The sequence below is a fragment of the Tupaia chinensis genome, unplaced genomic scaffold, assembly GCF_000334495.1.
Source record: "Tupaia chinensis unplaced genomic scaffold, TupChi_1.0 Scaffold142846_1, whole genome shotgun sequence".
Classification (NCBI taxonomy): Eukaryota; Metazoa; Chordata; class Mammalia; order Scandentia; family Tupaiidae; genus Tupaia; species Tupaia belangeri.
In genome coordinates this window covers 1,154,014-1,169,120 of record NW_006202691.1, presented here as the reverse complement: position 1 = coordinate 1,169,120, position 15,107 = coordinate 1,154,014, and the positions used below count along the sequence as shown (strand labels likewise).

The following is a 15,107-nucleotide window of genomic DNA, read 5'->3' as shown; positions in this document are numbered from 1 at the left end:
GGCAAAAAAAAAAAAGTCTTGACCTCACCTTACCTCATGCCATATACAAAAATATATATTGGGTGGAGTATTTATATGAAATACTACAAAACAAATCTAATTTATAGAGAAAAAGCAAAACTATGATTGCCTGTGATCAGAATTACAATTAGTTTACTAACAAGACACTTTATAAAAGTCTTTTAACTTCTTTATATGTTTGATGTCACCACAGACTGGGTAGCTGAAGCAACAGACAATTCATTTCTCACACTTCTCGAGACTAGGAAGTCCAGGATCAGGGTGCCTTGACTTACCAGTCAGGGACAGACTGACACACTCAGCCAAATTTTCTCCCCCCTGCCTGACCATTCCAGTGTCTCAGTTCAGACTGATAGAACAGAATACTGCAGATTGGGTGGCTATACAATAGACATTTATTTCTCAGAACTCTGGAGGCTGAGAAGCCCAGTATCAGGGTGCCAGCCAATTGAGTTCCTGATGAGGGCCTGCTGCTTTGCCCACTGTAGTTTTTCTTAAAGTTCATCCTATAAATGGGGTTCAGTTCTTGTCTTAATGGAACTTAGGTACATTATGGAGCAGGAAACAGAGCTTTGAAATCAGGCAGATAATGTACATGAATCCCTTATTGTTTGCTCTTTGCTCTGTGATTATATTTCATCTCACTCAGTGATTGTGAAGATTAAATGACATAACCTGTGTGAAGTACCTAGCCACTCGAGCTTTGCACATAGTAGACGTTAAAGGGATAGTAGGAAATAGGAAGTGTCATGCACAGCTTGTTTAAATTACCTACATTACATGTTCACAAGTTTGGTTTGAACATAAGAATTTTGCCTTTTCTCACTTAGAAATATTTTCCAAAGTTTGAGGAAGTTGAAGCAGAGAGGAAAGCGGAAACCTAGGTTAAACTTTCCCCAGCATTCTCTGTGTGCTAGTCATCTTCATGCCTTAGATAAGTGCTATTTCTCTGGTCACTGTTTATCTTCCAGATCTATCCACCCTACATTTCTAGTGATTTGTTCAGGACCATTCTTTTATGAAGTTTTTCTGCTCCCTTCATATTCTGATTTATTACTTATGTGTCTTTATTAGTAATTTGACACCTACCTGCAGACTATTTATAGTTACCTTTTCAAATGTCTTAGGTTTCTTCAGCCTTATGGCAGCATCAGGGTCTAACCACTTCTTCCGTGCCACCTAACAACCAGAGTAGTCAAGAGTTAGATCATTTGGGACTGCCCTGCAGCATGGCAGTTAATCACTGTGCAGAGGAACCTAGAACTCACAAGGCTGACCAAGGTTCATGTCTAGGCCCTACTGGGGAGTATGTATGCATTCACACACGCTCTCTTTCCCCCCTCCCCTCCCTCAACCACAATTCTCTCCTCTTGTGTGCATTTGCCCTCTGGCATAAAAAAGAAAAAAATGTTAAGATTTACATGATTTGGGCCAGCAGGTGGCATGAGGTTAAGGTGCTGGGTCCCATTTGGCCGACTCCACAATTTGAGTTCTGGACCATGCAGCTTCAAAAATACACCGGGCACCTGTGCATGTGTGCCCAAAATCCTCAAGGGAGAATAGTGAAAGGATTGCTGCATGGCCATTCTCCCGGGGAGTGATTTCTCACTTTTATCTATGTATGTCTGTCTCTCTCCACAAGCATACGTGCCCTACAACAAAACTTTAAAAAAAAAAGAAAAAAAACATAATTTGAAGTCAGATCCTGGGTTTGAATTCCAGTTTGCCATTTACTAGTTATATGACTATAGGCAAATTAATCTCTCCAAGCCTTAGTCCTCATTCGTAAATAGGAATAATAATTTTAAAAATGAAACAAGAATGTATGGAAAATTCCTGACACACCTAAGCATTAAATAATTACCATTTTATTTGATTAATTGACATTGATTGTTATTTCAGTTTCCAGGAATATGGATCTACTGGAGCAGCCCACGCAGATAGTGAATATGAGAGAAGAATGATGTCTGTATATCATCATGTCTTAGAGGAGGTAGAATCACTCAATCGGAAATACACTCCTGTTTCTTACATGGTACGTGGTATTGTGTTATTGAAATTTTTATTACGTAGAAGTGGGTTTCTATCCATCTCTAGTAGCTAACTGTGAGTTCAGCGTGCTAACTTGTCTGTGCCTGTGCTTTATCTGTAAAACATATGTGCATATATATGTATGTGTGTATATATATATATATATGTGTATGTATGTGTGTATATATGTATGTATATATGTGTGTATGTATATATACACATATATGTGTGTGTGTGTATATATATATGTGTATGTATATATGTTGTTGCAATAGTTCTCAACCCTTACTTCACATTAGAATCACTCTGGTTGAGGGACCAACAGTTAGCTTAATGGCTATGTCACTAGACTCCCATGTAGTCGACCGTGGTTCGAGTCTTGGACCTGGTGGCTTAAACTCACGCCAGGTGCGTGTGCAGGAGTGCCCAAGATCCCAAGAGGAGAATGGAAGAAAAGGGATTGTGGCGTGGCCATCTCCCCTGGGAGGCGGGTGATTTCTCGCTTTCTGTCTGTCTTTCTCATGAGTGCACGCGCCCTATAGCAAAAACCTCTCAAAAAAATAAATTAATTTAAAAAATAAATTTAAAAAAAGAAAAGAATCACTCTGGTTGAATAAAAAAAAGAAAAGAATCACTCTGGAATTTTTTTTTTTTTAATCCATGTTCAGGCACCACACCAGACCAACCGACTCTGAATCTCTGGCATTGAGGCTCAGACATTAGTATTAAAAGCTTGCAGGTGGTTCTGTCATTCTAGAGTTGAGAACCACTGGCCAGTTGAAAAAGAAATAACTGGGTTTGCTGTCTGACAGTAAATCAGTCCTTCCAGGTAATGACATAGATGTCTTTTAGTATACTTGTCGACCTTTAGCCTACTGAATCTCTGCTGCCTTTGCTGTTACGCACTCACTTTTTATTAAATCTTCTCCCTTGACTTCTCAGACAGTCTGACACACTCACCCAGATTTTCTCCTCCCTCTCTCCCTAGTGTCTCAGCTCAGACTGTGATACACAGAATACCACAGACTGGGCGGCTTAAACAATAGCTGTTTATCTCTCACAGTTCTAGAGGCTAGGCAGTCGAGGGCCAGGGTACTAACCAATTCAGTTCCTGATGAAGGCCCTCTTTCTGGCCACAGTTAGCTGTCTTCTAATTGTGTTCTCACACGGCAGGGAAAGATAGAAAGCGAGCTCTTGGCTTTCCTGTCTTCTTTCAGTACATAAATCCTTTGATGGGGACCCTACCTCCAAATTTCATCTCACTGGAAGGTAGGCCTTTAACATATGAATTCTTGGGGTGTGTCCAAGATACTTAGTCCATAATACCCAGTCACACCTCAGAGAACATTTCTTCTGCCCACACATTAGATACTGACATTCCCTAGAGCTCTCTTCTGGCTCTTAAACTCTCGCCTTTTATCAGATGTTTTAAAAGAAATTCAGCTAGAAAGAGTTAAATTAGACTGAAAGATGGATACTTTCCTTGGCATACTGTGTTTGATAAACTGCATTGACTTAGCTGTTAGTGTTAAGGGAAATGATAAAGATTGTCTTTGTAGGAAATACATCTAGGAGAGATGGTGATTATTTTAATATCCTTCTAAGAAATTAAATAGCTACTAAACAGTAACTTGCTCTTGATGGAGCTGAATCCACTGAATATAATGGAGAGAATTAGAAGTTTCTGTCCAGGAAAAGACACAGGAGAAAAAATAACTCTAGCTTTATTCAGAACCAGATTTAAATCCTGGCTCTGCCATTCAGCAGCTCTGACTTTAGACAAATGACTTAACAATCTCTTATTTGAAGTAGGAAAAGTACCTATCTCATAGGATTACTGCGAACTTTAAATGAAGTCACCTATATCAATTGCCTAGTGCAGTGCCTAGCATATAAGGAAGTGGTTAATAAATGGTAATGTCCTTTTCTTCCCATTCCATATTTTATTTCATAGATTTGATACCTTTTGGGTTTTTTTTTTAACTTAACAAAAATGTTTATTATGAAAATGTACATGACCTGATTTTTACATCATAGTAAAACAGACCCAGACCCCTTGGAGAGGGGCCATGGATTTTTCTATTGAACACCCATTATTTATACTCATCCCAAGGCTTCTAACATAATGATACTGTTTCCTCATATTACCACCATTCCAGTATTATTCTGTTGCCCAGTAGTTGCCATCTCCATACATTCATCTATCAAAGGTTCATTAATGGATCAATTCCCAGCAGTATACTTTGAACATGTCTGCCACCATTTAATGTCAGTTATGCCTTCTCGTCCATAAATTTTTTCAACTAGAGAGGGTGAGCCTTGCTCATGGTACGTACTCAGCGAGCTGAGATGCCTTTCTATTTGATACTTTCTGAGCCCCCAAATTCAACAAGTATTTATGGGATCCTAGGAATAGCAAAATCACAAAGACAAAGGCTCTTCCATCAAGTTGTCTATAGTCTAACAAAGAAAGATTTTATAAGCAAACCTGTAATAATACAGTGACTGTACAGTAATAGAGTTATGTACAAGGAAGTGACATAGACAAAAAGGTAATTCATGTCCGAGAATCGGGAACATGGTTTAGGGGAGCTATTCAGGGAGATGTCTTTGCACATTAATTTTATAGACAGATAAAGAGGAGTGGGGAATCTCACATAGAAAACATACTCAAAAGCAGAGGAGTAAAGTAGCATGGTGTCTTCTGTGTTGTTACTGCAGTCTTACATATAGGCTAGGGACTAGAGAGATGAGGCCAGAGAGAGAGAGAGAGACAGAGACCAGGTGCCAGAGGCTTCTCCACAGTATGAAGGAGCTTGGACTTTATCTTGTAGGCACTGGGGAAATTTTTAGTAATTTTAATTTATTTTATGTAGAGGCAAAACAGATAATAATTTGGATGGCATGAAATTAAAGGAAAGAAGAGTGGCTACGAGGTTTTCTCAGTAATCCAAAGTAATGGGCATTCTTCCTGCCAGATTAATTAATAAGATGGCAGGAGAAATGAGAATGGCTACACATCAAAGATTTTTAGGGGCAGTATTTTCAAGGCTTTTTAAAAATTATTAAATGTAAGATGATGGGAGATATGATTTCCAGGTTTCCAACTTGAATGGTTGATCTTTTTTTATTATTTATTTATTTATTTTAATTTGACCAGAAAGAGACATAGAGGGAGAGGGAGAGAGAAAGTGAGAAAGCAAGCCACTAGGTCCAGGACTCGAACCATGGTCAGCCATCTGGGAGTGTCCAGCTTCTTAACTCCCACTCCACTTTCTGTTCCCTGAGTGGTTGATATTTTACCAAGACACAGATCATACAAGGGTAATAGAAGAAGATGAGAATTTTCTTTCAAGGCTGTCATTGTCTTGTAGGCAAATTCATAGTAAGTGTGGGGTTGGAAAAAAAGAGAAGAGCTAGGATACATGTCAGCTCATCATGAGCATCATTCCTTGGGAATTGCCTAGGAAGAACATAGGGATTGAAAAGAGAAGACGATTAAGAAAAGCATCAACCTTTAAGGAACACACAAAGGAGGATCTTGGGTGGGCCGACCAGCAGCATGGTAATTAAGGCAACTGGATCTCACATGGCCAGCTGCACAGTTCAAGTCCCTGACTTGAAGGCTTGAAAACATGCCAGGTGTGTGTGCGCACACGCACACACGCCCAAACCCTGAGAGGAGCTGGAGGAGAAGGGATTATGGTATGGCCATCTCCCAAGCAGGTGCATTCTTACTTCCTTTCTCTCTCCCTCTCTCTTTCTCTCTCCAATGAGTGCACATGCCATGTAGCAAAAAAGAAGAGTGTACATGCCATATAGCAAATTTAAAAAAGAGAGAGAGAGAAGGAGGATCTTGGGGAAAATGGGAAAAGGAAAAAGTGAGGATCAGGGCCATTTAGTGGAATTGTATGAAAGAAGAGTATTTATCAGGTGTCAGAAAATACCAAGACTGAAAAATATTTCTTAGATTTGGCAATTAAGAGTGTTAGTGCCCATAGCCTGGCAGTCAAGGTGGCTGGATTCCACATAGCTGATCACGTGGTTTGAGTCTTGGACCTGGTAGCCTGGAAAGCCATGTGCATGCAGGCCCAAAATCCTGAAAGGAGGGGAAAGTGGAAGAAAAGTGATTGTGGAGTGACCATACCCTATGGAGAGTGCCTTCTCTCTTTCTGTCTCTTCTCATTCTCTCTGGCAAGCACAAGCACTCTCTGGCAAATTGAAAAACAAAAAGAAAAGGAAAAAAGTGTTAGTCCACTAATCATGATATATAGTGTCATGTAACTTAAATGAAATCTGCGTGTGCGCACACGCACACACGCCCAAACCCTGAGAGGAGCTGGAGGAGAAGGGATTATGGTATGGCCATCTCCCAAGCAGGTGCATTCTTACTTCCTTTCTCTCTCCCTCTCTCTTTCTCTCTCCAATGAGTGCACATGCCATGTAGCAAAAAAGAAGAGTGTACATGCCATATAGCAAATTTAAAAAAGAGAGAGAGAGAAGGAGGATCTTGGGGAAAATGGGAAAAGGAAAAAGTGAGGATCAGGGCCATTTAGTGGAATTGTATGAAAGAAGAGTATTTATCAGGTGTCAGAAAATACCAAGACTGAAAAATATTTCTTAGATTTGGCAATTAAGAGTGTTAGTGCCCATAGCCTGGCAGTCAAGGTGGCTGGATTCCACATAGCTGATCACGTGGTTTGAGTCTTGGACCTGGTAGCCTGGAAAGCCATGTGCATGCAGGCCCAAAATCCTGAAAGGAGGGGAAAGTGGAAGAAAAGTGATTGTGGAGTGACCATACCCTATGGAGAGTGCCTTCTCTCTTTCTGTCTCTTCTCATTCTCTCTGGCAAGCACAAGCACTCTCTGGCAAATTGAAAAAAAAAAAGAAAAGAAAAAAAGTGTTAGTCCACTAATCATGATATATAGTGTCATGTAACTTAAATGAAATCTGCTACTAACACACCTGTGGAGCTGTGCCCAAGGGGCTAGCCACTTCAGAGGCATTCCATGCTTTCCCAATGGTGGGATTGCAAAATCCACATTCATTCTTTTAAAAAGCAGACTGGTGGCTTTCTGCCCGAAAATAGCCTAAAGTCTCTTATGGTTCTCTAAGTCCACCCTTTAAAGATGTTTCTCTCCTTAAACTGTTGTGGCATCGAAAGTTCCACACAGGTAAGATATTCTTGCAAATGCTTCCCAGGTTCCCGTTGCAGGAAGGTGAAGAGTGCTGCTTTAGCAGTCAACCTGAAAAAATGTAACTGGTGTCTTTACATCTGTGTTGTGTGGTTACCGCACATAAAAGACCTGGCATTTGGTGCTATGAGTTTGATAGAAGATTTTCAACTGCCTAAAACCAATAACAAATGGATTTTTTCTGACTTTTAGCCTTAACACTCTGCTTTTTACAAATGTTTACAGCATGGCATTTAGTTGAAAGAAAGTCCTGAGCACTGCTTGAAAGAAAGTGCTCAGGACAGTTGTCTTACTTTATAGTACAGTAGTTTTCAACTTGTGGTGCCTTCCTGGGCAGCCATCAAGACAGGAATAGACTGAAGAGAGGATCTTGCCACTCAGTCGTAAAGGCTCTGATGAGTCTTTAATTTTTTTCTAAGTTTACATGTTAATGGAGTCAGATAACCTAGGTTCTAGTCCCAGATGTTCCGTTACTTAATCTGACCTGCAAATGAGTAAAATTAAGGATTTGACTGGATAATCTTTAAAATATCCTTTAATTCCTAATGAATTTGTGACCTCTTTCAATTCTGATTGTGTGACTTGCTGGGGGTTTTTTTGTTTGTTTTTAATAATTATTTATTGGGACCAGCAGTTAGCGTAATGGCTATGTCGCCAGACTCCCATTTAGTCAACCGCAATTTGAGTCCCAGACCCAGTGGCTTAAACTCACACCAGGTGCATGCGTGTCCAAGATCCTGAGAGGAAAATGGAGGAGAAGGGATTACAGCGTGGCCATCCCCACAGGAGATGATTTCTCACTTTCTGTCTCTCTGTGTCTTTCTGGCAAGTGCACATGCCCTATAGCAAAAACCTCTCCAAAAAAGAAAGAGAATTATTTATTTAATTATATTTAGTAGTAGTATAATTATTTTAATTTTCCACAGGGCACGTGCACTCACTAGAGAAAGACAGAGAGAGAGGAGGAGAGAGAGAGCAAGCCACCAGGTCTGGGATTTGAGCCACAGGCAGCTACGTGGGAGTCCAGCGCCTTAACCACCATGCCACCTGCTGGTCCCAATACTGGGATTTTTAAAATTCTGTTAAATATGTAAAACAGATTTTATAAACAGGGTATTTTATGAACATTTCAGAATTTCAGAGAGGTGAACTATGGTTTCATCCTTAATCTGGATTCTAGTAAGTTTCCACCATTTCTCACTCTGGAGACTCATGACCAAAGAGACAGAGAAGCCATTTAGTGCATATGGGATGAAGGAATGAGCCGGCTTAAAACTGGTGGAATCTGGTCAGGCCTTAGATGCCTGTGTACTGCTCTGGCTTCCTTACCATACTCTTTTACCAGTCTGCCATACACTAGTTACTCTGTATTTTAGTATCTAAATTAATTATATAATGTGTCTAGTAGTGCTGAGCTTTATAGAAGTACAAAATTCTCCCATTGCGTAGCCCTCAAGGAATATGAATTTTCTCCCTTCTGTCTTTTTTTTTTTTTTTTTTTGAATATTTTTCAAAATAAAGTAAAATTTGTTATTGTACTCCTTGACATGAATGATTCGAATGTAGATACAGTTCCTGGATGTTGTGCCTAATTTTCTGGTTTTTGTGTACTTTTGTTATTAAGCATATGAGCATTTGTAGTTTTAAGTGTCTTCCCGAATATACTATTTATTGATGACATATGAAATGGTATTTCCATTTGACTTAGTTTCTTTTTCTCTCCCCAGCATACAGCATGCCTCTGCAACGCCATCATTGCTTTACTGAAAGTTCCCCTTTCATTTCAAAGGTATTTTTTCCAGAAACTACAGTCTACCAGCATCAAGGTAATGTGGGAAGAATACCGTAGTTAACATAGATTAAAAAACCAGCTGTTGGGGGCCAGCAGGTCCGTGTGGTGGTTAAGGGCACTGGACTCCCACATGGCCAACTACATTTCGAATCCCAGACCTGGTGGCTTGCTTTCTCACTTTCTCTCTCTCTCCCTCCTTCTCTCCCTCTCTGGTCAGGTTAAAATAGATAGATAGATAGATACATAGATACATAGATAGATAAACAAACAAACAAAGTTAAATAAAAAGTAATTCTTTCAAAAAAAAAAGCCAGCTGTCATTTGAAAATTAAGTGGGACATAGCTACACTTCATTATCTTACCTTCGGTTTTGATAAAATTAAATAGCTTTTAGTTATATGCCTTTCTTCCCTTTAGTAAATGGTTTGGTGAGGGACCAACAGATGATGTAATGGTTACATGCTGGACTACCACATAGTTGACCGCAGTTCAAGTCCCAGACCCAGCAGCTTGAAACTCACGCCTATATATATATATATATATATACATATATATATGTATGTATATACATATCTATATACATACATATATATATGGTTTGGTGAAGGGAATAGGATTTGGTAATTAAATTTCCTCTTGGAATTTTAGGCATGCCACACATATGTACCTGGCATGTTATTCAAACCGCCAAGTCCAGGAATTAAACCATGCAATTGGCCATGTGAGACCCAACTACCTTAATCACCATTAGTCACCATACCACCTAGCTTTTCCTCTCCATGATTTTTTTTTTTAATTTTGCCATAGAATATGCACGTTAACTATTAATGCTAAATGCTGTTAGGGTAGGCATTTGGGTAACAGGAGCTCTGTCCCTTGTCTGTTACCTCCGAGAATAGATTACTGGTTTTCATCATAGTAGCCTACAAGGTTAATTGAGCTGAGTCTAGCCCTATCATCCTGTTCCAACCCAACTTAAAATGAATCCAGTCCAGTAAAATATCACTGGTACTATCTCCAAAGCACTTTTGCCTTCAGATAACTTTTTTTTTAAAAAAAAGAGCTGATCAGGACCAGCAGGTGGCGTAGTAGTTAAGGCGCTAGACATTCCCACTTGACTGACCACAATTAGAGTCCTGGACCTGGTGAGTTGCTCTCTCACTTTCCCTCTCTTTCTCTCTCTGGTCAAATTAAAATAAATGAATGACTAAATAAAATGAAGTAAATGTGTGTGTGTGTTTTTTAAAGCTAGTCAGTGAGTAAAGTTAATATTCTTAAAATATTTTTATTTTATTTGCTAGAGGGTGTGTATAGTCACCAGAGATAGAGAAGAAGGAGAAAGCACCCCAGAGTAGGGTGAGGTTATGATGCAGTCCCTTCTCCAAAGTTTCCCCACCCTGTCAAGATTTAGATACACACACACATGTACCCAGAGTGTTTCCCAAGCTTCCAGGGCCAGGACTTGAACTAGTTGGTTAGCCATATGGGATATAGCTTCCTTAACCACTAGGCCACAGAGGCTGCTGGGTATTTTAAAATATTTAAGTCATTCAAAATTCAAAAGCTACTTTTGATTCTAAGAAGGGAAAGGAGGAAAATTATCACTGATTATCCCTGTCAGTTAATGTGGTTGGTGAACTCGTGCATCCAATTAGATGCTTTTGATTGCAAATAACAGCACATTCCATTTTGAAATGACCTGAATAGTAAGGAAAATTATGTAGATAAGAAGTCCTAAGGTAGAATATATTCGAGTCAATTAATTCAGTGGCTCAATGACATCAAAAAGACCACGTTTTTTTCCCCTTTTTTCATTTGGCATACTTGAACTTTCTGTAATGGAAGCATATTTGAGATTTTAATACATTTTAAATAAAATGTATTTTAATGAGAGGTTAAAAATATCATATGGCTTATTCATGAAAATTGACTTTTATTTTTTTACCATAGTGACTTCATTATGTAAGTAATCCTAGAATTTTAAGTTCATTTGTATTTGAGTTAGCCTGTTTAAAAGTGCCTAAAATCAACCAGATGACAGCTGAAAACAAGATGTACTAAATGCATTCCCTGCATAGAGTAATTCATTGTCAGAGAAATACCTTACCACAAAAATGGGGAGCATAGTGCCTTCATTATTCTCTAATCCTGTTACCTTCCACTAGAACGGAGGTTTGGGGTGAAAACCATAGCACCATTTAGGAGGCATTAGGAATAAGGACACTTAACTTTAAAGGTCTGTCTATATGCTTTTCCCAGCCAGCCTAGTCAAGTCATGGAGCAGGTGGGAGGGGGTGTGCAAACATGTTAACCTATAACCAGTGATTAGGACAGACCAGTTTGTTGGAAGGAAGCGTGCTCTTGGTTGTTGGCATTTATTTTATGTCATCATTCCAGCTTGCTCTGTCACCTTCTCCCCGGAACCCTGCGGAGCCCATCGCTGTGCAGAACAACCAGCAGCTGGCACTAAAGGTGGAGGGAGTGGTTCAGCATGGATCCAAACCAGGACTCTTTCGCAAAATCCAGTCGGTCTGTCTGAATGTTTCTTCTACCCTACAGAGTAAATCCGGACAAGACTACAAGGTAATTTAGAGAAGAGGCAGAATTAGAATGCAGATTTTATCAACTCATTGATGAAAGTTTTCCAGTGTTTTTTTTTATGGGTGAGATTACAGTTACCCCTCCAAAGGGATCATATGACCATAGGGTTAAAAGCACATATTGAGAGTTCAAGGGACTGATAAACAACACTTCTCTTCCCCACATGAACCAGTTAATAGAGGGACAAAACACCCAGGCAAACAGAGCTCGAGATGGGACTTGTATCACTGTGAGAGCTCTAGGAGTGCCTAACTTAGGTGCTTGGTAGCAAGGATGTCCTAGTATTATACCTTTGAATTGAATTTTCACTCCCCATGCCTGGTTCTTCCCCTGAAATCTAATAATCAGTAAGACTCGCCTCCTCCCCTAGAGGCCAGCAGTTAATCCAATGAAAGGTCCCTCTACATAGAAGAAAATGAAACATCTGGAATAGAGAATAAGAGTATCCTACACAGACACACACACACACACACACACCATACATACATTTTTCTCTATTTTAAGTAATTTTTAAAAAAGATTTTTTGTTGTAGGGCACATATGCTCAACAGAGACAGAGAGAAAAGAGAGAAAGTGAGAAATCACCCCCTGGGGGAAGGCCACTCCAGAGTCCCTTCTCTGGTCTCCTCTGAGGATTTTGGGTACCCTTGCACACTCACCTGGTGTGATGTTCAAACTGTGGTGTCCAAGACGCAAACCACATGGCCAGCCAGATGGAATCTAGAACCTTTAACCACCACAGCACTTCCTAGCCCCTATTTTAAGTAAATTTTAACATTAAAAAAACGTACATCAGGAACCAGCAGTTAGCGTAATGGCTATGTCGCTGGACTCCCACGTAGTCAACTGCAGTTCACGTCCCAGACCCGGTGGCTTAAAACTCACACCAGGCGCATGTGCATGCGTGCCCAAGATCCCGAGAGGAGAATGGAGGAGAAGGGATTGCGGTGTGGCCATCCCCCCCAGGGGGTGATTTCTCGCTTTCTGTCTCTATGTCTCTCTCTGTCTGTCTGGCGAACGCACGCGCCCTATAGAGAAAACCTCCAAAAAAAGGGGGGAGGGAAATAAAAGTACACCGTGGGTCCAGCAAATGACATAATGGTTAAGTCACTCCCACGTCAACCACAGTTCAAATCCCGGACCCAGCAATACTCAAAATCCTGTCTCTATCTCTCTGGCAAGTGCATGCACCCTATAGCAAAAATCTCTCTCTCAAAAAAAAAATAATAATTATAAAGTACATAGCATTAACATATAGTGGTGAGATAAAGTGATCCTTAAGAGTATAATCCTACAGATATAATGCTTGAGAAGTCTTGAAGTAGGTAGGCATTAACCAAAATCAGACTTAGGTCCAGCTGCTTTTATCAGCATACTGCTAAAACACTATTGCTCTGCAGGCTGGGACCACCCAGGGAATTCTGGGTTCAATTCCCAGTCTAACCTGAAGTCCAGGCATGGCGGCATGTGCCTATAATAATAATGACTTGAGAGGCTGAAATAGGAGGATCATGACATGGTGAGACTCCTTTTTATAAAAAAGCAAAAAATCAAACTTACATTGTTCCCAGAGCTAGAATGTTGAGTCTGTGTCTGAGTACCAGCATTCCAAATATAAAGTGTGCCTTTCTTCGGATACGTCTTTCCAGTTCCTTGGTGGTTTATCCACAGTACACGAAGCAAGGGAATTTTTTTTGGTGAATGATGAAAAAACAATTTATGTCACTCTAAAATCTTGAATTGGCTGTCGATTTCAGTTCATTGATGTTACAGACAAATGTCTCTGGAAAATTCACCTAATGATAACTACTCATAGAAGCATTCACATAATTAATTACTGAATTGCACACACACTTAAAGCAATCTGGTCAAATACCCATTAATATTATCTTTTTATGCATTGTCAGAATAAGTCAGTCTCTAGACATGCTGCATCTTCAGGTGCAGGTAAGTACCTGTCAGTACCGGTGGATTTTATTCTGTTCTTTGGAAGACAGAGGCATGGGTATCTGGCTGAATAAGTGAATGATCCCATAAATCTAAACAGTATACAGGTTCTGAAGTAGTTGGTTAAAAAAGTAAGGAATCAATTACTTTACTTAATTATATAAAATCAGATTTAACTAGGGGAGTAAAAACATAACTTAAATTTAGTGTTCTTTTTTAGTCTAAAAAAGAGATAAACTCCCTGAAACAAGTGGTTTCTTAAAACTGTCTCTTCATAGACTAAAGAAAGAAGGGGATTTGGAGATGAGATTGAGTAAGGGAGAGAAGCCAGTATATAAAGGGGTGGAAAAAGACTGGGAGCTCTTTCTACCTAAGGATAGTGAGGAGGTAGTGTCACCTGTTAGGAGCGTAGGCTCTGGAGTTACAGCCTGCCTGAGTTTTCCCCATCACTCATGAGCCTTGTGATCTTGGAGAAATTACTTAACCTCTCTGTCTTGGCCTCCTTGTCTGTAAAGCAAGGATGATTATATTTACATTTTACTTGCTTGCAAGCACTAAAGAAGCTTTAGAACAAGGTCTGGTTCGTATTTAAGTGCAGAGTCAGTGTTAACTATTGCTATTTAACTATTCTTTCATTCCAGATACCCATTGACAATATGACTAATGAGATGGAGCAGAGGGTTGAGCCTCATAATGATTACTTCAGCACTCAGTTTCTGTTGAACTTTGCCATCCTCGGAACACACAACATTACTGTGGAATCGTCAGTGAAAGATGCCAATGGTATTGTATGGAAGACTGGTCCCAGAACTACCATATTTGTAAAATCCCTGGAAGATCCTTATTCCCAGCAAATTCGCCTACAGCAGCAGCAAGCCCAGCAACCATTACAACAGCAGCAACAGCGAAATGCCTACACAAGGTTTTAACCATGGGTCAAATTGGCAGAAATGGTCTGCCTTTTCATGTGGATTAAGTATCAAAGTTATAATGTGGTGTTCATTTATTCATTGATCTCTGCAATGTAATATTCCAGAAAATGGGGGGGGGGGCTTTTTTTTAGAATTTAGTTAGAAATAATTAGGTTCCCAGGCAGAAAGACTTTGTTCTTAGTTCTTCCTAAACCAAGTCCTTTATATCATATTTAACATTTTCACTGTTTTATTATTTTTTTTCTGTTGCTAAGCTTTTTCTTTCAAAACTAGTCACATATTTGGATCATTGAACTAGTAAATTTGACTGCTTCTCTTGCAGATTATTTCATTTGCTGCTTAAAAAAGACCTGGGATTCTGTCATAGGCATTGGGAAGTTATGCCTGGAAGGTGCAGGGTTTGTTTATGGTCGTAGAAACTGAGTCCTTTTGTAGATGGGCTTGAAAGCAGCCCCTGCAGCATGTAGCCTGCTGGATTGTCAGGGCCTACAGTCCAGACAGATGAAAACATCCCACCGTATCATTTCACCACTTACCTATCTCTTCCAGTGCTAAAGCAATCTTAATTTATTGTTTTAGTGTTTAATT

The 15,107-nt window shown here is 39.7% G+C and overlaps 1 protein-coding gene across 1 annotated transcript in view; it reads left to right on the top strand.

Moving 5' to 3' along the window:
- INTS7 (integrator complex subunit 7) overlaps positions 1-14,840 on the top strand; it is a 70,167-nt gene extending 55,327 nt beyond the window's left edge. The window contains exons 17-20 of the mRNA XM_006163703.3: positions 1,924-2,056; positions 8,975-9,073; positions 11,437-11,622; positions 14,229-14,840. Coding sequence (XP_006163765.1) covers positions 1,924-2,056; positions 8,975-9,073; positions 11,437-11,622; positions 14,229-14,516 — 706 coding nt within the window. The 3' untranslated portion in view covers positions 14,517-14,840. The remainder of the gene's footprint in view (positions 1-1,923; positions 2,057-8,974; positions 9,074-11,436; positions 11,623-14,228) is intronic.
- Positions 14,841-15,107: the final 267 nt, after the last annotated feature.